At 40.1% G+C, this 22,618-nt stretch overlaps 1 protein-coding gene across 1 annotated transcript in view; it reads left to right on the top strand.

The window, feature by feature from the left end:
- obscnb (obscurin, cytoskeletal calmodulin and titin-interacting RhoGEF b) overlaps positions 1-22,618 on the top strand; it is a 78,648-nt gene that overhangs the window by 20,804 nt on the left and 35,226 nt on the right. The window contains exons 17-42 of the mRNA XM_086082546.1: positions 1,062-1,343; positions 1,410-1,676; positions 3,606-3,875; positions 4,244-4,510; positions 5,621-5,887; positions 6,129-6,241; positions 6,310-6,463; positions 6,539-6,700; positions 6,851-6,955; positions 8,293-8,559; positions 9,802-10,071; positions 10,160-10,429; positions 10,551-10,817; positions 11,111-11,377; positions 11,501-11,770; positions 11,848-12,117; positions 13,550-13,816; positions 14,472-14,738; positions 15,085-15,351; positions 16,261-16,527; positions 16,821-17,087; positions 18,093-18,359; positions 19,981-20,247; positions 20,674-20,940; positions 22,088-22,165; positions 22,311-22,577. Of these exons, the coding sequence (XP_085938672.1) occupies positions 1,062-1,343; positions 1,410-1,676; positions 3,606-3,875; positions 4,244-4,510; positions 5,621-5,887; positions 6,129-6,241; positions 6,310-6,463; positions 6,539-6,700; positions 6,851-6,955; positions 8,293-8,559; positions 9,802-10,071; positions 10,160-10,429; positions 10,551-10,817; positions 11,111-11,377; positions 11,501-11,770; positions 11,848-12,117; positions 13,550-13,816; positions 14,472-14,738; positions 15,085-15,351; positions 16,261-16,527; positions 16,821-17,087; positions 18,093-18,359; positions 19,981-20,247; positions 20,674-20,940; positions 22,088-22,165; positions 22,311-22,577 (6,249 nt within the window). The remainder of the gene's footprint in view (positions 1-1,061; positions 1,344-1,409; positions 1,677-3,605; positions 3,876-4,243; positions 4,511-5,620; positions 5,888-6,128; positions 6,242-6,309; positions 6,464-6,538; positions 6,701-6,850; positions 6,956-8,292; positions 8,560-9,801; positions 10,072-10,159; positions 10,430-10,550; positions 10,818-11,110; positions 11,378-11,500; positions 11,771-11,847; positions 12,118-13,549; positions 13,817-14,471; positions 14,739-15,084; positions 15,352-16,260; positions 16,528-16,820; positions 17,088-18,092; positions 18,360-19,980; positions 20,248-20,673; positions 20,941-22,087; positions 22,166-22,310; positions 22,578-22,618) is intronic.

Raw genomic sequence — 22,618 nt, 5'->3', positions numbered from 1 at the left:
CGTGCGTGTGAGTGTATTCGTTAGTTCACCAAAAACCTATTTTAAAAAAATCCCATACCGTTCACCTAAACCGAACACCACCGTCAGGAGACCCGAGGAAGGACCAAAGAAAAGAAAGGAAAGTGAAATCCAGCACCGACCAGACACCACCTACCGGACCACCAACCAGAGTTCTTCACCAACCCCAGAAACATCTAAATTCCAACAAATCAGGGAGACCTCAAGAGACCAAAGGAGAGACTGAGGAAAGGAAGGAAGGACAGACGAAGCAGAGTGAGATCCACGGACACCAGCCTCCACCGATTCAATGACCTGAGGAAGAAGCAGATTGTGTCTGAGTTTCGATAGATGCTGGTGTGGTGGATCTGGCATGCATGAAAATCTCCACCAAAGAGGGGAGCCGTCGACCCCTGCCAGGACAGAGCAAGCGCAACACCTCAGGGCCCCCCAGGCCGCGGCAGCGCCAAAGGACGACCACCGGGCCCCGCCAGGGCCACCGGCCGGAGGGCAAACCCAGGAGCAGGAGCGCCCCCCACCCCAACACGGCCCGCGCCCCCAACCCAACGCAGCAGGACGGGGCACTGCAGGCCCGCCAGGCACCCGACCGGTCCACACCCCCCGCTCCCCCTACGACCCCCCCGCCCCCCATCCACCCCAACCCAGCCCCAGCCGCCCCCAGACACCTCCCCATGTGTGTGGTGCATTAAAATTGGGAGCAGGTGAACCGGAGCAGAGGGAAATGATATCCCCACGCTCCGATCCACCCGCCTCCCAGGCATGTCAGTGAGTGTATATGGTGCATTAAAAAAATAAATAGGGGGGGGGGGGGGCGGGGGGGACACGGACAGGGGACCTTAGCACTGCTCTATACTGCGGTCTGCCCCAACCGATGGCACCCCCCGACACCCCCCCCCCCCACACACACACACAGTTGTGTGGTGCATTAAAATTATCGTTAAATCTCTAATTCACACTGCCAGTGAGTAAGAACTGAATCCATGCGGCCTGCACCGAAGTCAGACAATTATACCAAGCCAACCCCATTTTGTCTATCTCTGTAGATGTGCTTGCCAAGTTCCAGAAGAAGCTCATCAAGGAAACGTTCATCATTCAAGCCAGCGAGCACATTGTTTTGACCAGCGAGCTGACTGCAGAAAGCAGCAGCGGCAGCAGCGTGAGATGGTTTAAAGATGGCCTGGAGCTCAAGGAGAGCACCAAGTACCAAATAAAAATAGACGGCCTTTCTCACACGCTCATCGTCACGTCCACCGATTCCAAAGACAGTGGTGTGTACTCCTGTCAGACCGCTGATGACAAATTGGAGTTTAAAGTCCAGGTCAAAGGTAAGACTGCTTTTCCTGAACGTCAAGTGCAGATGTCTCATTTTTACTATGATGTATTATTTCCAGACGCACCCATTAAGTTTGTTGTCCCATTGAAAGCCGTGACAGTCGACTTGGGTGGCACTTTAAATCTTACATGTGAGTTGAACCAAGCCCCAGGTGACGTCCTATGGCGGCACAAGGGTTCTGAGGTTAAACCTGGAGGCAGGTTCTGCATCAAGACAGATGGCGTAAGGCGAATCCTCATGGTGACTGGCATAACAAAGGAAGACGAAGGCGAATACAGCTGTGAATGTAAAAATGACACGACCTGCGCCAAAGTCTCCTCAATAGGTAACTGGCAATGCTGAAAATATTTAGTGGAGAAACAATCATTTGATCCCCTGCTGAATTTGTAAGATTAATAGAAGATTAGACTTGTCTTCTCTCTTACCTTTCTCATGATGATCCTCAATCCACAAGGCAAGATCTTGGTTGGAGCTCCAGACCAAGTACGATTGGTGGTCATTTTGTGTCTTCTACTTTGGCGCAGGTGGTTAGTGACTGTTTTCTTAATGACTGAGGTTGTTGACCAATCATTATTAAGTTCCTACCATGTACTGTAATTTGAGGCTGCTTCCTTATCTTACTCATGATCATCCTCATTCCACGGGGTCAGATCTTGCAGAGAGGTCACAGACAATCAATGGTCATTTTGTGTATTTTCCACTCTGGAATAATGCCACCGAGTTGTCACTCCTTACCGTCTTTCCATTCCAGCGTTGGGCAGGTCTACAATCTTATCCTTGACATCTCTTGACAGGTTTTTTGACTGGTCTGTGGCATCACTCAATAACATTTACACGACTTTATAACTTTGATATTGTGCATTTTTTGTTCAGTTTTGACTGATATTTCGTCTATTACTAGGATAACTAAACAGCCATAAAATTGGACACTTTGCAATGTAAAGTTCTGATGGAAACTTTCGTTGGTTCTTTTATCTTTAATGCTCGCTATAATAATCATAACAACCAGGTGACTGCATATTCTCAGTTGAACTATTTACTAGATGCAAGAAAGATCGAGTACACAGCTGTGAACGACTCAGCTTATCCCATGTGAAAATGTGTGACCTTATGGTCTTAACTATGGGGGATAAAACATTTTTTATTCTGCAATATATTGCAATACAGCGCACAATTCTTGTATCGATTCAATATGCAGCTGAATCGGGGGTTTTTTAAATCAATTTTTGAAGGAAATATTATTATTATTATCTTAATTAGAGTTAGAGTTCACACTTTAAGCATGGAAGAATGTTATATTAATCAAACATTAAGCCTTAAAATTTTATTTCTGTTATTATGCTGTTCAAACATTATACAGATTGCAAACTGTTTGTTTAATGCAGTGGCTCGCAGTTATAAGCCTGAAGTACATTTTCATGCAAACCTTACAACCCCCCAATTCTTTTGACAATAGTATGTTCTATACAGCCCCACTAGGCTAAATACGGTATTTTGGTTAATATTGCATGGAATATGAGTTAAGCATCAAAATCCAGCAGTTTTTATCAATATCAGAAGGCGACCATTTTGCCACTTGCTGTTGAGTGAGAATGACATCGCAGTTGCTCAGGTCTCAGGTAACAACCAATCACTGCTCGGCTTCAGAAAACAGGTGAGCTGTGATTGGTCGTTGCCTGAGCCCTGAGAAACATTGATGTCTTCAGTCGACAGCAAGTGCCAAAATGGTCGCCCCCTGAAATGGATGAAATCGGCTGGATTTTGCTGCATAACTCATACAGTATTATGTATAATCAGAATGTTGTGTTTAGACTCGTGAGGTCACATGTAACATATTATTGTCCAAAAATGTTTAAGGTTGACTTCCCCTTTAGGATGCCTAATACAACAGCAAGTGAGCAGAATTACAAATTCAGCAGGGGATCAAATGTTAAATTCCTCCAAAAGTTTTTAAACTGCAAGGTCAATTCAATTGTTTTTGTTGTTTCCAAATCTTAAAAAGTGGGTGGCCTCAAACAAAATGTGCTCTGTCCGGAGTTGTTTCACACATCTATATGTCAATACCATGAAATAAAAGCTGGAATAATGATTTTTTCTCTCTCTCTCTAATTCATCTTTTGATCTGAAACACAAATGCCTTCTGTATACAACAGAAGCAAAGGAACTGACCTTGCCATTCCAATACTTATGTGGAGGTACTGTATTTCATTCCATGTCGTCATTGTGTTAGTTTCATGCCAGTCATTCCTTTCAGCTCCCAGATCCGTCAGGCTGACTTCCAAGCTCAACAACGTGGCCGCAATGGAGGGCAAAGATGCCATATTTAAGTGCGCCGTCACCCCGGCGGACGCACATGTCAAATGGTTCCACAATAATGTTCCCATCGCTCATGGCGCCAAGTATAAGATTGAGCATGGTGGCAACAGCCATTCGGTCACCGTCACTTCTGTCAGCCAGAAGGATGCGGGGGAGATTAGCGTGGACGCCGAAGGGAAAAGCTGCAAGGCGACGCTTCAAGTGCAACGTAGGAAAATCACATTCCCAGGGGAACCCATGTTTTCCTATTTTTGTCTGAATTAACTGTACATTAAATTTTTAAGTAGCATTTTAATAGAAATTAGTCATGCCACATGTAATGGTTTGTGCACTTCTAATTTTACTATATTTCAACACACACTTAATGCTTTGTGCCATCACTGATACTCTTCAGCCATAGCATCACATAAAAGAGACAAAGAAAAAGCTGAACACACTTGTGAAGTAATTCTTTATTTTGACTATATTACCATTTCGGTGCATTCCACTTTGGAGGTCCCACTTAAATTGTAAAATGACACGTTTTTAAATCCCCGATAGTATTGGCAAGACTTTCTTTTCTTTTTTGCCAATCAGGTGAGCCGGTGATGTTTAAGAAGAAGTTGGAGAACCTGACGGTGGAGGAGCAGAGTGAGGTAAAGCTGGAGGTGGAGCTGAGCACGCCATCTGATGAAGTGCACTGGATGAAGAACAGCGTCAAGCTGCAGACTTCGGCGAGCATGGAGGTCCAAGTGGACGGCGCCAAGCAGGCGCTGGTCTTCAAGAGCATAACTTTCGCCGACCGCGGCATCTACTCGTGTGAAACCCTCGACGACAGAACCCAGGCCAAGCTCATCGTTGAGAGTAAGTATGAAAGCGTGCCCATTGGATTATACCTGCGGTAATTCACCTACTGCAGCCTCACATTTTCAATATTTAAGATTGGTCATTAATTATTTTGTTTAAATAACACCCATGTGTGTAGATTAGCAAAAAGTATAGATTTGTGAAAAAATATTACATTTACTTAATACATTACATTACATTTACTTGTGAAATTTTCGGCCTCGCAGCAGGGATATACATATTGATTTTCACCTACTCTATTGGGGGCGGCGTGGATCAGTGGTAGAGCGGTTATCTCCCAACCAAGGTTATTTTAGTTAATGAAAACTAATGAAATAACTAAGACTAAAATTCAAAAAAATAATTTTAACAAAATATGATAAAAATGAAAATGCTTTTTAAAAAAACGTAAACTAACTGGAACTGCATTTTATGTTTACAAAACTAACTAAAACTAACCCTTTATTATAGCAAAAATGTCCTTTGTTTTAGTATTGGTAAATAATTTAATATATGAGCCTTTAGGATTGATTTTAAATGTGATTTTAAGTATATTTATTTCAATAATAACCGGAGTAAGGACATTCAAAAGTGTGTCACACAGAAGTGACGTCATCTAGCAGCAATAGAAAAACAGCTTCAGATGACGTTGCTCTTAAGCGACAATTTTGCATTATTGACTTTTGGCTTCAATGGCTCAGCTCGCCTGCTTTTTCATTTAACTCAGCTGAAATGCAACGCTAGGTAAGAAATGTGTTACTTTTTTCATTTTACCATGGTGTTTATTAAATGTTGCACACATGTAATACACGTTTTTTTTTAAATCAAAGATTAATATTGAAACTAACTAAAACTAAAACTAAGCATTTTTTAAATAACTAATAAAAACTAACAGAATGCCATTTTGACCACGTCGAAGTATCCTTGATCAAGATACTGAACCCCCAGTTTCTCCTGATGCTGCGTCATCAGTAGTTCAATAAGTAGTCAAATATAAAGCGCTTTGAGGGCCTTATAAGGTGGAAAAGCGCTATATAAATGAAGTACAATTTACTTGGATGTGTCAGGAAAGTATCACCTGTGATAAACAGGGGTTCACTCTACTAATAAACAAAATTTCTTTCTCAGTGAAGAAAGTAGAGCTGATCAAAGGTCTCACAGAAACCAAGACACATGAGACAGAGACGGTAAGCCTTGAGATCGAGCTCAGCCAGGCTGATGTCGAGGGCTTGTGGACCCGGGACGGCATCAGGTTGAAATCAGGGCCCAATATCCGCATCGCAGCTTTGGGAAAGTCGCACAGCCTCACCTTGTCAAACCTGACGAGAGAGGACGCGGGAACCATCGGCTTCCAAGCGGAAGGCGTCCGGACTTCTTGCAAACTTATTGTTACAGGTACACACACTTCGAAGACTCAGATCATTTGGAAAAGGAGACATATTATAAAAGTGTTTCTTTAAACAGTAATGGCTTGTATGCAATGAGTTGTGTTTCTGGCGTGCATGCCCACTTCATCAAGTGCAAATTTAGATTATGCATATATCAATAGTTTTTCTGTAGTTTTATTCAGTGTGTTATTATAGTGCAAATCCATCTTATGTGACCTTATTGGGACAAAACTATCATGATTCAATAGAACCTCCTGCTACGATCTCAAAGCCTATTGTGGACATCAGTGTAGCTGAAAAGGAGAAGGTCACTTTGGAGTGTGAAGTATCCAGATCAAATGCAGATGTAAAATGGTTAAAGGTGAGAAGTCACACCGGATTTGATTGACATATTTTAAGTGTTCAATTTAATGTAAATATATTCTATAGGATGATGTAGAACTGAAACCAGGGAAGAATTACGGTCTTCACTCTTTGGGACGAAAACGCACCTTGATCATCAACAAATGTGGCCCCGAAGATGCAGGCATTTACATCTGTCGTACTGCCGACGACAACACCTGTGCCAAGATCACCGTTCATGGTGAGTCACACATAATCTAAACAACCTTGACGCCGTTTATAAGTCAAAACATTCTAAAAGTGGTTTCCGCTGCAGCCAGAGATGTTAAGATTGTGAAGAAGCTGGAGGATGTGGAGGTGATGGAGAAGGAGAGCGCTGCTTTTGTCTGTGAGGTCTCACACGATGAGGTGGAGTGCCAGTGGTACAAGGGAAACTCCAAACTCAGAGTCAGTGACAACGTCAAGATGAGACAAGAAGGTAAAAATCCCAAAACAGTATTTTGAGTTTGGGGGTTCTCACATTTTCAAATCGGTTGAGATGCTAAAAATGTGCTTCAGTTTAATTACGTAATGATGACAGTAATGTTGATTAAAAAAAAAAAAAATTCAATCTGTTTTGTAAACACAGGCAGGACCTATGTGGTGCTATTTAAAAGTGTGACCCCAGCAGATATAGGTGAGATTAAATTTACAGCTGAGAGGGCCTCGTCAACTGCACAACTGAAGGTGAAAGGTAAATATACCAACAATATATTTATACATAGTATATTTATTGCATGTTTGTTTGTTCTTGTTGTTGTTTTTTTGTATATGTCACGTTGCAAGAAAATTGACTCAAGTCTACTTGCAACTTGCATGGAGGTCAAAAACAGACACTGACACAAACTAAAACAGGCCAAAGTGCAAATGCATCTCAAGACCATCATGGAAAATATTTTATTTCAGTGCTTCAATTTAGAAAATGAAATAGGTAAGGATTTTATCATTTTAAATTGGCGTGCAAGGCCATAGGAGTGCCCAAACCTGCCATCACCTGGTACAAGGGTAAGATATTTCCTCTTTGCCCACAACATTACCTTAAAGGCATAGTGTGTAGTAATTAGCGCGATCTAGTGGTGAACTAAAAATTCATTTATTTGAAAAACCCACTTTTGGTTTCAATAATAGCACACACAAAAAAGTCCTATGTGTCAGGCGATTACATTTTTTAATTGTAATTAATCGCATTACTTCAATAGTTAACTCACGATTAATCGCACATTTTATATCTGTTTCTGTTATAAATATACAATAAAATGTACAATAAATATTTATTTCTAAGTTTTCATATCTTGTTAACATAAAAGTGGAAAGAAGTGTTAAACTAATAGAAGTATGGCTGCATCTTTTAGTCATTGATACAGTAATTTCGTAAAATTTAGTTAAAATTAAAAAGTAGCTTTAAAGGTGTAAAAGTGTCAAAGGTGCTGTACTGTTGAGTGTGATGTTGATTTGTGTTGAGGTCATTTTTCTGCCACTAGGTGGCATAATTGCATTTGTAAGACGTTGGCGACAGCGCAGCTCATTTTCTATTCATATCAAGAGCTATCTAATCTTTAACATGAAGTAACTTGTGAAATTCGTCATATTTTTAAAATTGTAAAATACAACTTTACCCCTGTCTCCACAAATATATGCATTATTAGTAAACGTATTACTGTTAAATTTTGATGCAGACGTGTCTGCTGCGTTGCGACTGGAAACTAGTAATTTTTTTAGCGCGCGATTAATGACCGCCCCTTACTTGGAAACGCAGCAGACACATCCGCATCAAAATTTAACAGTAATACATTTAATAATAATGCATATGTTGGTGGAGACTGGGGTCAAGTTGTCAAGCTAGCTAGCTGTATTTAAATATCACATAACAAACAATCACTTTGTAATATAGAAACTAGGTAGGAGTTAGCCTGTGAATCTGTATGAGTTTCACTTTTTGAATTGAACTCCTGAAATAATGAACTTTCCAAACATATTCTAATTTAGTTCCCTCATCCGCCTACATGATCAAATGCAATTCATTTGCTGTAGAGCTGCCCGTCAAGTTTGTGAAGAAACTCCGAGATAAGATAGCCATATACAAGCACCGTGGCCACCTGGAGTGCCAAGTGTCCCGCGCCAGCGCCCAAGTCAAGTGGTTCAAAAACAAGACGGAGCTCAAACACGGAAAGAAATATGAGATCAAAAGTGTGGATGTGTACCGGAAGCTCACCATCAACGACGTGGACGCCGTAGACGAAGACACGTACACGTGCGACGCCTCTGATGACAAGACATCCTGTAAACTGCTTGTGGAAGGTAACGCAATAGAAGGGCAGAGGTCATGCACAGGAAATAAGCCACCAGAGTCAACACGTGTTTCTCAGGCATTTGTTTTCAAACATAAATGGAATTTGTGGCAAAACTGTGTTATCATTGTAACCCACAGTGTGTTTCCACATGTTTGATTGATTTTGATTGAACACAAAGTGCTGACATTGAAGATAAAAAAACTAATCTGAATGTAGGACTCACGTTAATGAATAATGTGTGATGTACCATGCACGTACAGTAATGATCTCATATGGGTTGTGAATTTTCTTGGAAGTGGTATTTGCTATTGTTTTTAAATATTATTACTGGATTGATATTTACGTAGGTTTCTTTGTGACTATAGTAGTTAAATGAGGAATAAACTAATTGGCCCTCTGAAGATTATAATGTTCATTATGCAGAGTTGAAGGTCAAGTCAAGTGGGAATCTATGGGTACCTCAAGATTCAATTCCGATTCAGAGGCCTACGATTCGATTCCGATGCATCACTATATCGCCTTACATTTCATAGTCCATATAAAACACTGGTACCTTTTTAAAACAATTGCAGAACTCAAGGAAGAGCAAGAATTTATGTTTCACACTTTGACTTATATTGAAGTGGCAAGGCTACCTGGTTTACAATAGTGTGTCAACACAAATTTCAAAAAGTACCGATGTCGAAAAAATTAACACAAAACAGGTGCTCTTTAAATTTGGTGGGCAAACATTTTTGATAAAAAAGCTTTTTTAATTAAGCGATTATTTGTGATTAAACAAGATTCTAAGATGTAATTAATCTGGTTATAAATTTAATCGTTTGACAGCTTGAAAAAAAAGATTAGCGTTCCCACCCTTAGTTGAAAGGGGGTGGAATGTTTTCTTTTTTTTTCTTCTTAATTTCGAATTTTTGGGAAACATTCCACATTAAGATTAATAAATATTCTATGCATACTTGTATTTATATCTAATACCTAAATAAAGCTAGACAAGCATTTACATTCACGTCTTTGGACAGTTTAGAGTCTTTAATTTATCGAACATGCTCATTTTTTGAGTAAGGGAGGAAGCCAGAGAAAACCGACGCAAGTACAGGGAGAACATGCAAACTTCTCACAGGATAGCCGCAACAGAGACTTTTACCCTGACCCACAAGTATATTGGAATTAATGAGAAAATTCATTTTACTATGAACTCACAGATTTGTATTTCAATGCTCTCATCATTAATTTTTTTTGACGCTTGTAGAGCAGTCCATAAGCATCGTGCGGGAGATGAGTTCCGTCGAGGTGACGGAACCTTTCGCCGCTGTCTTCGAAGTTGAGATCAGCATGGAACTGGTGAAACCGCCCATATGGACTATCGGTGGAGTCGCCGTGCAGGAGAGCGCCGATATTGAGATGGAGAAAGAGGGCACGATGCATCGTCTCACATTCAAAAAGACTAACGCGTCCATGACGGGACCCGTGCAGTTCACTGCCGGCAAGAGCAAGTCACTAGCCCAGCTTACAGTCAAAGGTACTGCAAGTGTGTGTACACTCCATAATAACTCATTAATGCCACATCTGTGTGTAAAGCTTATTAATTGTATCTACTTTATGCTCAGAGCGGCCGCTTGAGATTGCAGAGCCCATCAAAGATGTGAAGGCCAAGGAAAAAAGCTCCGCCATCCTCACTTGTAAATTCTCCGTCCCGCCAAAAGACAAAGTGCAATGGTTAAAAGAACATGTACCGCTGGCTGCATCGGACAAATTTAACATCAAGCAAGACGCTACAAGGGCTCAACTCACCATTCATATGCTGACTGAAGAGGACAGTGGCGAGTACCGCTGTCAGTCCGGACCTGCTACGACGAAAGGCAATCTACTAGTTGAAGGTGATTTGAATTACAGGGAGGAACCAAAATGTCTATTTTGGGCCTTAAACATTGGGAAACCCTACCAAAGAAAATACTATATTTACAAGTGCATATACTAAATGTTGTTTTCCATTCTCAGTGCGTGAAATTAAATTCACCAAGCACCTGACTGACACAGAAGTGGACGAAGACAACGACGCAGTGTTCTCGTGCGAGGTCAACTACGCCGACGAGGAGGCGCGGTGGCTCCTGAATGACAAGCCGCTCTTCACCAATGAAGTCAACACCATAACCCATGAAGGGAAAGTTCATAAGCTCACACTTAAGAACCTGGCCCCTCAGGATGGGGGGACTATCACCATTCACGTCCGCAAGGTGAAGGAGTCGGTCACACTTAAGGTCAAAGGTAAGAATCTGCATGAATGAATATGGTGTAATTATGACACATATGATCGTCGCTAATTCAGAGGTGGCAAATCCAGGTCCAGAAAGTTAAAAACCCTGCCACAGTTTGGCTTTAGCCTCTGGTGCTAGATAGCTAGCTAGCTCCCTAGGAGGTAAACGAGCACCATTGGAGCTAGCTAAGGAGCTAGCTAGCTAGCTAGCACCTGGGGCTAAAGCCAAACTGTGGCAGGGTTTTAATTTCTGGATCTGGATTTGCCACCTATTAATTTGCTCTTTACTTGGTTAACCCTCCAGAAAAGCCTGCCCTCTTCCTCAAGTCTCTGGATGATGTTGTTGGTGAAGAGAAAGGTTCCATTACTCTGGCATGTGAGGCATCCAAGCCTAGGGTCTCTCCCACGTGGAGGAAAGGAGGAATCCCATTGAAAGCTGGATCAAAATATGAGTTGCTTCACACGGGCAAATCTTTGGGGCTGATCATCAAGGATGTGACCAAAGATGACGCGGGGGATTATACTTGTGATCTTGGGACTGAGGTGTCCAAAGCAAAGGTCACTGTAAGAGGTAGGTCTTGTTCTGAGGGTGGCCCACCAACACAATAACAGTAACCTTTGCCGGATATACACTGCTTGATTGAAGTATATTTTTAAAATTGGGAAACTGGATTCTGCTTGTTTTCCCCCCTAGAGATCGGCATCGGGATCACAAAATGGCTGAAGTCGGCTGAGGTGAACGAGGGTGAGACGTGCGACTTCGAGTGCATCTTGTCTCGCGAGAGCACAGACGAGTGCACCTGGACTCTTAATGGCCAAACCATTACCAACGGAGGCCGCTTTAAAGTTAACAGCAAAGGACGGAAATACATGCTGACCATCAAGGACGTCACCCCTGCTGATGCCGGAGATGTGGTCTTCAGCATTAAAGATCTGACCTCCAAAACAACACTAACTGTTGAAGGTGAATTGCTTTTCTTGTGTCTACATTCACAAATCAATACTACTTTGTAGATCACAGCGACAAAATATTTGTTGCAGGAAAAGCTTCATCACTCTCAAGGGACCTGGAGAATGTCAGTGTGGTTCGAGGTGAAGATGCCACTTTTACCTGCGAGGTGACACAATCAACCTCCATTGTCAAATGGACAAAGGAGGGCAAAACCATCAGGAAGAGCCAGAAGTATGATGTCATCAAGGAAGAGAGGGTCATGAAGCTGGTCGTCTCCAACGTCTCCATGAAAGACTCCGGAGAGTACAGTTGTGAGGTTATTGGAGGGGCAACCACGAAGGCCAGGCTAGAGGTTAAAGGTGAGGATGAAATTGTTTAGATTTGGTCTTTTTTTTTTCTAAAATGGGGGTGGTTTCATATTACATTGATTGCATATACTGTCAACAATTTTAATAGTTGACGTACTTAACAGATTAATTTTGTTTACTCTGTCATCTTTGAAACTCAAAATCCATCCATTTCTTACCTGGACACAGCAGATTTTTAAAGGTTTCTATCTAGAATTTTCAAAAATAAGGCTGCACATCTAGATGTTATTTTTTAAATCCTCTGTTTATTGCTCTTAACAAGGCCACATACAATAAAAAAAAGTTGTGTGCAATTACTATAAAATATTTTGTACTTATTGTATATGTATTTAACTCTTTTAAAATTTTTATTTACGTATTCTAGCGGTGTTAGAAAAAAAACGATTCAGCAATATATCGCGATATTACAGCGCGCAATTCTCAAATCAATTCGATATGCGGCCGAATCGATTTTTAAACATCAATTTTTTAATGGGAATATTCAACAAAACGTCTTACTTCGGGTTAGGATTCACACATTAAGCATGGAAGAATGTTATATTAATGGAACATTAAGCCTTAATATTTTATTTCAGTGCTGTTCAAACATGAAACAGACTGCAACTCGTTTGCTAAATGCAGTGACTCAGTTATAAGCCTGAATTTTCATATAAATAAATACATGTTCATACAAATCTTACAGTGTACATGTACAAGTTTACTGATGAGTATTTTCCAAATTTGAGTACCCAAAAAATCGCAATAATCAATTTATAAATCCGTATCGGGATTAATCGGCATCGAATCGAATCGTGACCTATGAATTGTGATACGAATCGAATCGCCAGGTACTAGACAACTCACACCCCTATTCACAATATTCTGTTTGCCTTGAAAGATGAGTTCAAATGCTCGAAATCGGCTGGCACTGTAGGCGTTGTTTTTTGGATAACGTGTGGCAGTAAAAGAGTTAATAACCTTTAACTTAATGAGTTCCATTATGGTCCAAAAAGAAAATGCTGTAAAATATATAAAATACGATAATAAAAATTCTACATTGGCAATAAAAAGAAATACATTTGTAAATTATTAAACAAAATGTAAACAAATCTAAATAGTAAATACATGTATAGAATTTGTGAATATAAAATTCTAAATTCTTCAAAATATTACTTTGGTCTGCAACCTTAAAACAAGAATATTTTACTAATTCCATCTCATCATATTTAGTGAAGGCGAGGTCTTGAATTTGATTTAAGTGGCCTTAAAAATGGCAAACATCTCAAATGTGGCTTCCTTAAATCTGCAGATACACGCAAGTTACATTAGCAAGTTTAAAAAATCGACTATTTTCTTCATTTTTCTCAAGCTGCTGCACCACACACTTGGAAAACCGCTGATTATTTGTAACTGTAAAAAAAATTTCACTATCAATCTTTGACAGAGCCAATCCATAAGTTCACCAAAGAACTCAAGGACAGCAAAGCAGACGAGAAGACCTCTGTAACCTTGCAGTGCGAGACGGCTCTAAGCCCTTCTGCGGTTACGTGGCTCAAAGGGCACACGGAGCTGAAGGCTGGTGGTCGATACGACATGAGCCAGAAGGAAGGCGTCTTATCGCTCACCGTCAAAGACCTCCAGGAAGACGACACTGACATCTACACTTGTGACGTGGGCACTGCCAAGAGCATGGCCAAGCTGACTGTTAAAGGTTAGATAAGATATTTTGAAACTGAATTTCGTGATCATGATCAGCTACCATTTTTTTCTCACGGTGGTAGATGTTTTCATACAACTGTGGAAGGTACCAGGTGTCTGATGTGAGGCATTTATTTGATGTAAGATAGATCTTTTATTTTTATACGTCTTCTCAAAACATTATTAAATAATATGAAAATATAGATTTTCAATCAATATGCATTTGAGATACCATTGGCATAAGGATTTAATATAAATTTATTTTCACCGTTTCTCCACCTCTTAACCTTTAAAATATATAAATTATGCACACACAAAAAATTGACTATTGTAAGATATCGCTGCTGTTGGGCGGAAACCTCATAAGTCACGATTTGAAAAATGGAATATGTTTTTATTTTATTTCATCTTTACTATTGGTAAGTCCACAAGTGTTGGTATTATTTTTACAAACTGTTGACCAATCCAAAGTGTTGAAAATGCCTTACTCACAAGAGAGTAACCGATATTGGTCTTGGCCACAGTCGTGAGTACCGATAACTTGAAGTAACACTGGGTGTTGGGCCCGAGATGGTGTCTATTCAAGCAACGGCACTACAGTTTTTGAACAAGTGCAGTATTTTGCATAGTATTTAAAATAGCGTAAGTAATGATTTGTTGTGTTTTAGCCCTGCCTGCCACTTTCAAAGAAAAGCTCAAGAATCAAGAAGCAAAGGAAGGTGAAACTGTGACACTTCGCTGTGAGCTATCGAAGCCGACAGCCAACGTTCAGTGGAGGAAGGATTCTGCAATTCTCACCTCTGGAGAGATGTATGAAATAAAGCAGAAGGAGGCTTCTTGTGAGCTTCGCATTAGGAATGCCAAGACGGATCACAGTGGGGAGTACTCTTGTCTATGTGGGGACCAGAAGACATCGGCAATCGTAAAAGTGAATGGTACTGATTCATGTTTGTAATGTATCACATCACACTGCAGCAGTTTTTCATATTGCAAGAGGGAATGTTCTGTTGTAAGTGCTTACTTACTGTAGATCTGATTTTTCTTGTGTTCTTGGCTTCCTTCCGCATTCTTTAAGTCTTTAAGTCAGTTGTCCATAGGTGTGTCAATGGTTGTTGGTCTACTGTATATGTGACTTGCACTTACGTAATCTAAAGATATACATTTTGAGGCATATCCTAATTGGGCCACTTAAGAGCAAAAAAATAATAATAATAATCGGAATTGTGTCACTTGAACATGCAGTATAAATGCCGAGCTTGACAGGTCATCTTTGCTGCGCAGCATTGCCGCCATCCTTCACGGTGAAGCTGCAGAGTCAGGAGGCCGACGAAGGATCCAGGGTTACGCTACGCTGTGAGACCTCTAAACCTTTAGTCCCCGTGGAGTGGAAAAAGGGAGCGCAGGTGCTGACGTATGGAGAAAAGCACCAGATGAAGCAGCAGGCATGCGTGAATGAGCTACTCATCAACCAAGCGGAGCCCGAAGACAGTGGACAGTACAGCTGTGTGTGTGGGGAGCAGACAACCACGGCCAGTGTCAAGATCAAGGGTATGATGGCACATACATCAATACAGGCTATTCAAACTCAGTGGCTAACCAAAACAGCAGCACATGTTGAAGCACATTTACAGCATCTTAAGATGAATTCAAATGAGTATTAAATTATGTTGTAAATGCAGTTATTCAACATCTTGATAATATGTAGAGACTCGTTCTTTAAAGGGAAAGTCAACCTTAAACATTTCTTGACAATAATATGTTATATATGACCTCACTAGTGTAAACATGCCATTCTGAGTAACATTACATTGGTGGGATATTTGTTATGCAGAAAAATCTGTCGACTGAAGATGACATCACTGTTGCTCAGGTAACAACCAGTCACAGCTCAGCTTCAGAAAACAGGTGAGCTGTGATTGGTTGTTGCCTGAGCCCTGAGCAACATTGATATCATCTTCAGTCGACAGCAAGTGGCCAAATGGCCGCCCCCTGAAATGGATGAAAACGGTTGTACTTTGTTGCTTAACTCATTCCACCAACACAATATTAACCAGAGTACCGTATTTGGACTAATGGGGCTGCATAGAATTTTATTGTCAAGATTGGGAGGCTGACTCCCCCTATAATGCCATTCTAATCCGCAATCCATTTTTGTATTATTATGACTTGTCATTTCTCTGCTTTCCTTCCCTAGTTGTCATTTTTATTTAGTTTTAAATTTCACTTGGCATATTATTCTAAAGTTGTGTTTGTACAAAAAGGTTTCCCTTCTAATATATGCCAGCACCTATCCGAATTGAGTAAATGAACACCCCTGGCCACCATTTGGAGAAATAGGCTAATCTGTCCTTGTTGGTTTATCCTTTTAGCAACTGATAACTAGATGGGGTTTTTTTTACTGCTATGTCAGTTTCCTTCAATGCAACTGTTCCTAACCTTCTACTTAAATCTGCCCAGCCTTACCGGTGACCTACACAAAGAAGCTGCAAAGTCAGGAGGCTGAAGAGGGATCCAGGGTTACACTACGGTGTGAGACATCAAAACCTGAAGTTCCAGTGGAGTGGAAGAAAGGACTGCAGATGCTGAAGTCTGGAGAAAAGTACCAGATGAAGCAGCGGGCATGTGTCAATGAACTCCACATCAGTGAAACGGTGCCAGAAGACAGTGGGGAGTACAGCTGTGAGTGTGGGGAGAACAATACTGCAGCTACCCTCACTATTAAAGGTAGGAGGAAGATTTAGTCACTTAAAAAAAAGATTTCTATAGTTTTGAATGTTGTACTTTTATTGGTTCACTAAACCTAATTTTTCTTGAAAAATATGTCTCAAACGATAAACACCATTAATGATGCGTGCTCAAGGTTTAAATGTTCAGGGATGTTTTGCGCATTCTTCCATTTTTGTGATGCCACCAAAAGAGTAACAGTGTATCTGATGGTCGTCTTGTAAGAGCGACTGGTTTTATAATCTGCAGTAATGTCGTGACATCGTTAGTTGCTGACCATTTAAAATGTTTAGCTCAACCAGTGACCTTCACAAAGAAGCTGCAGACTCAAGAGGCTGAAGAGGGATCCAGGGTTACACTACGCTGTGAAACATCGAAAACTGGAGTCTCAGTGGAGTGGAAGAAGGGACGACAGGTGCTAAAGTCTGGAGAAAAGTACCAGATGAAGCAGCGGGCGTGTGTCAATGAACTCCACATCAGCGAAGCGGTGCCAGAAGATAGTGGGGAGTATAGCTGTGTGTGTGGGGAGAACAACACTGCAGCGAGCCTCACCATTAAAGGTAGGAGGAGGGTTTTGTCACAAATTGTTTCTCATACAGTGGAATCTTTAAAGGGGAACTCAAATACCCCAATTTTGTTTTTACAATAATATGATATATGCAGCCCCACTAGTCTAAATATGGTATTCTGGTTGATATTGTGTTTGTGGAATATGAGTTAAGCAGCAAAATCCAGCCATTTTCATCCATCTCAGGGGGCGGCCATTTTGCCACTTGCTGTCGACTGAAGATGGCATTAATGTTGCTCAGGTCTCAGGTAACAACCAATGACAGCTCAGCTTCAGAAAACCGGTGAGCTGTAATTGGCCGTTGCCTGAGCCCTGAGCAACACATGATGTCCTCTTCAGTCGACAGCAAGTGGCAAAATGGCCGCTTCCTGAGACAGATAAAAATGGGTGGATTTTGCTTCATATCTCATATTCCACAAATGTAATATTAATCAGAATGTCATGTTTAGGCAAGTGAGGTCACATATAGCATATTATTGTCAAGAAAGTTTATGGTTGATTTCCACTTTAAAATATAATGCACAAAAGTTGAATTGCATAAAATAGTTTTACAAATTAAGAAATAAAAAATATAAATAAATTATTTAAAATGTAATTAGGCTATGTGCAGTATATAAGGTACTGTCTATGCATAAATTAGAATGATTTTTTAAAAATATATATTTTTAATAAAGTACAATATGCCTTAAAGGATACCAAAACCTGGAAGATTTTTATTTTATTATTATAAAAATATATATATGCTGCCACTATATATGCCCCCCCCCCCCACCATTTAAAAAAAAAAAATCTCTTTATATATATATAAATATTTTTTTTTTCTGTACTTTTTATTTTTTAGTTAGTATTCACTAGTTGACAACTGTAAAGTCCATCAGCATTGAAGAGCAGATTTAGTTTTAGAGAACTTTAACGATGACTTTGGAAGTCCCACCTTACCTCACCATGTTTTTGTTCTTTTCAAAATGTGCTTGCTGACCAATTTAAAAATGTTTAGCCCTACCAGTGACCTTTACAAAGAAGCTCCAGACTCAAGAGGCCGAAGAGGGATCTGGTGTTACTCTACGCTGTGAGACGTCTAAACCTTTAGTTCCAGTGGAGTGGAAGAAAGGAAGACTGCCGCTAAAGTCTGGCGACAAGTACAAGATGAAGCAACAGGGGTGCATCAATGAACTCCACATCAGCGAAGTGGTGCCAGAAGACAGTGGGGAGTACAGTTGTGTGTGTGGGGAGACCAACACTGCAGCGAGCCTCACCATTAAAGGTAGGAGGAATACAAAGTCACTTAGCAAGTATTTTTTCTGTATGGAGGACCAAATCTGTCAAAAATAAATACATAAATAAAGAAAGACGTCGAAGCTTACTTATTCGCTGACTTGCTTGGTTTGAGTGAGAGAAGTCCTCTTTTGAATGGCAGTTTACGCTGGCGAATAGTTCAACACAAGACATACCACCTCTTCTTTGAATAACATTTCCTTATGCATTTCATGCTGACATTAGTCAGGTTTCCATCCAAATGTTTCAAAAATGTTATGCAAATTTTGTGAAAATGCGCAAAACGGACATGCGACTTATGCCCGTTTCCATCTGATCTTTTTTTGCAAATATGCGGCGCGAGATGACGTTGTAGTAGTGACGGAACTTTGGGACAATGGGTGGGAATGTTGGTTTTGACGGACTGAACGGAAGTAGTTTATCTTGTTGGCTTCCCTCCCGCATGTAAGTGAAATGTGTCGTTACATTAAGAGCTGATGTTAATAAAGCCATCTAAAATGGCATTAATATTTTTTTCTTTAATTAATTATAAAAAGAATCGTGTTTCTTCGTCTCCACAAACATATCTTACTTTATAATCCGTCATTTATTGTAACTACAAACGTGCGTGTGACGTAGTATCGGTCAAAACGTGCGACGTATATCCGGTCTTGTAGTCACTTATTCGCAAAACCTCTTTCCATCGCCAAAATGCACATTTTCCTTTTTTTGATACGCTTAAAAAACCACCCTCTCCAAGCATAAAAACTTTTTTGCCAATTTTGGGCCTTTTTTCGAATTTCTAGCGTTTCCATTCAGTTTATTTTTCGCAATTCTTGAAAATTGTGGATAGTGGATAGAAACCCACCTATTGTCTGCAGCATGAAATAAATAAATATGAGAGCAGAGCATATTTATTTATTGATTAATATATTTCCATTTATATTATTTTTTTGTATTTAATTTTTTAATTATATTTTTATCAGAGCTGTCAAACTATAAAAAAAAAATATCAGATTAATCACATCTTAGAATTTTGATTAATCACGATTAATCGCTTAATAAAAAAAAGCCTTTTTCATCTACAATTTTTTCCCCCGACAAATTTGAAAAGCACTGGTTATGTGTTAATTCTTTTGACATTTAATGTTATGAGGACGTCTTCAACATTTTTTTATCCTCCTCTTTTTCAAATCAGTTAATTACTTGCATAATTTAAAATGGAAAAAAATTACCCCGATATTTTGACATGAACAAATATTCAAAATGTGGTACGCAAACATTCATTAAATGCTTTACTTAAATGCATGAAATTATGTTTCTTGCTCAAACACTACCTGTGCTACCTTAAACGTAGCCACCCACTGTCACGCTAAAGGATAATCTATGGTTAAAATTAAGAGTGCGATTAACCTGCGTTAATTCATGATCAATGCGATAATTTTTTGTTTAATTAATCAATTAACGCTTTAACTTTGACAGTACTAATTTTTATATCAGTATTTATGTATTTATTTATTTATTTATTCTTTTGGCAATTTTGGTCCACCATAATTCTGAAGATTGAACATTATGTCTACATGTACGTCATTTAACATCATTGGTTGCTAACCAATTCAAAATATGTTTAGCCCAACCAGTGACCTTCACAAAGAAGCTGAAGAATCAGGAAGCCGAAGTAGGATCCAGTGTTACTCTTCGCTGTGAGACGTCTAAACCTTTAGTCCCAGTAGAGTGGAAGAAGGGAAGACAAATGCTCAAGTCTGGAGAAAAATACCAGATGAAGCAGCAGGCGACTGTGAATGAACTCTTTATTTATAAAGCAGCAGAGGAAGACAGTGGAGAGTACAGCTGTGTGTGTGGGGAGAACAACACTGCAGCTAACATCACCGTTATAGGTAGGATGAAGTTTGAGGTACTTTTTTTTTTTCTCACAACGTGCACTCTCCAATGTCAAATGCCCAAATATGGCACAATTTGAAGTTCACACCCCAAAATATGCCTCCAAAGGTAGCAAAAGTCAAACCATCATCATGCATAGTAGCCACAAGAATGTTTTGCTTATTTTCATCTTTTTTTTTTTTTTTAATGATGTTGCCACAAGAATAACAGTGATGGCAGTTAAATGTAGTGTTTAGTTTTAAACAATGGTTAAAAACTTGGTAGTCAATTAGCGCCGTAAGAGCTGATTCAATTTTCACTTTGGAGGTTTTGCTGTATACTTGGTCTGCGACGAGGTGACCCACCTCATTAGATTATTTTTTTTGTCATGCTTTCTAGTTTCATGTCATGTTTTTTGTTGCTGTCCAATTGAAAATGTTCAGCCCTACCAGTCACCTTCACAAAGAAGCTGCAGAGTCAGGAGGCAGAAGAAGGATCCAGTGTTACGCTTCGCTGTGAGACGTCCAAACCAAGAGTCTCAGTGGAGTGGAAGAAGGGAAGACAGGTGCTCAAGTCTGGAGAAACGTACCAGATAAAGCAAGAGGCAACCGTGAATGAACTCTTTATTCATAAAGCAACAGAAGGAGACAGTGGAGAGTACAGCTGTGTGTGCGAAGACGATAAAACAACAGCAAGTCTCAAAATCAAAGGTAGGAATTTGTGTTATTTAATTTAAACATCTCATTATGGCAGATTGTTGTCTGTTTTTACAACCATCTAACTCTGTTCTTCTAAAAATGTACCTTATAATAATTATCATTTTTGTTTTTGGTTGCCTGATGGTGAATTTTATGGCTTTAAGTTGTATTGGCATGGAAGTTTTGGCTCTGTCAGTGTTTTTGTTTCCTATATTTATAATGACGTGCAGTATAGTAGGTGACAACATTGTTTCTTCTCAGCCATGAAGCCAGCGGCTTCCCTCCCTGTTCCTAAAGTGGAATCAAAGAGGCTGGAAACTAAAGAAACTGTGAAAGGTATTTTTATGGAGAGAAGATAGCACTCTTCGTTGCCACTTGTTGTGCTGGTCAAATGTGGAGGCAGTTTGCTGCTATTATACTTTATGTCGTAATTGCGTTTCAGCCAGTAAGACTGAAGAAACGTTGGTAGTTGGTAAGGAAATGCAGCAGAAGCGGGAAATACACGAAACAGTAGAAGGTAATGTCAGTCCATGTCCATGTGCTTTAAAAAAAAAAAAAAAGAAGAAAAAGTCGGTCCTGTGCATTTTTGTGGTCTGTGGAAGTGTCCCAGTGTTTTGTTTTTGGCTTAGCTTTTGCTTTTTGGAACAATGTGTGTCTTTTTATCATGTAAGTTGTCTTTTATATATTTTAAAGAACACTTGGTCTGTGGAAAACCATATGAGCAGTTATCCTTGATATCTATCTTAAGGCCCATTAATTTCTACACTCCTTGTCCCCAGCATTTGAATCAGCGCACTAGTAGAATGACCGGGGCATGTTGACAGGGTGACATTGTCTTACTAGAAACATTTATTCACTACCGTCCTCCACAACTGTATATTTCTGCTTTTAGTATGCCAACTGAAGATAACTTTAGCTGGCATACTAGCAAGACATCTTTTTGTGTTGTTCTACTCGTTCATCATAGTTGTTCTATTAGTGTGCCCGAGTTCCTATAGTGAGGACCATATTTGGTCTACTTGGTTACATACTGCATGGAGGCTGAATGACTGGCAGGTCCTTGTTGTCTTGTATGTTGTCAAATATTGGTAGCTCTGTGTCAAAACGCTAAGCAGTTTTGCAAACTGAGGTTACAACAATTCAATGTTTAATTTCATAGTTGTGACACTGCAACAAACCAGTGAGATCTCTAAACAGCAACTCGTGAAAGAAGAAACTCGGGAGCACAAAGTTGAAGGTAAATGTTGAGAAATGCTATTGCTGAAATTCCAAAATTAAGTGTGATTATGAGTTTGAAAGCTTATTTGACTGGCGACCAGTCCAGGGTGTACACCGCCTCAGCTCACTGTGGATGTCCGATGGACGTAATCTGTATATTTTAGCCCAACCAGTGACCTTCACAAAGAAACTGCAGAGTCTGGAGACCGACGAAGGATCTACGGTTACTCTTTGCTGCGAGACTTCTAAACCTTTAGTCTCAGTGGAGTGGAAGAAGGGAACGCAGGTCCTGACGTACGGAGATAAGTACCGGATGAAGCAGCAAGCGTGTGCGAATGAACTGCTTATCACCAAAGTGGTGCCGGAAGACAGCGGAGACTACAGCTGTGTGTGCGGGGAGCAGACAACCACAGCCTGTGTCAAGATCAAGGGTAGGGAGTTGCAAAGATTGACTTTTTATGTCGACTTTATT

The sequence above is a fragment of the Leptonotus elevatus genome, chromosome 1 (genome assembly GCF_054856555.1).
Source record: "Leptonotus elevatus isolate MCC_2025b chromosome 1, RoL_Lele_1.0, whole genome shotgun sequence".
Taxonomy (NCBI): domain Eukaryota; kingdom Metazoa; phylum Chordata; class Actinopteri; order Syngnathiformes; family Syngnathidae; genus Leptonotus; species Leptonotus elevatus.
This window is presented reverse-complemented; position numbering and strand designations above follow the sequence as displayed.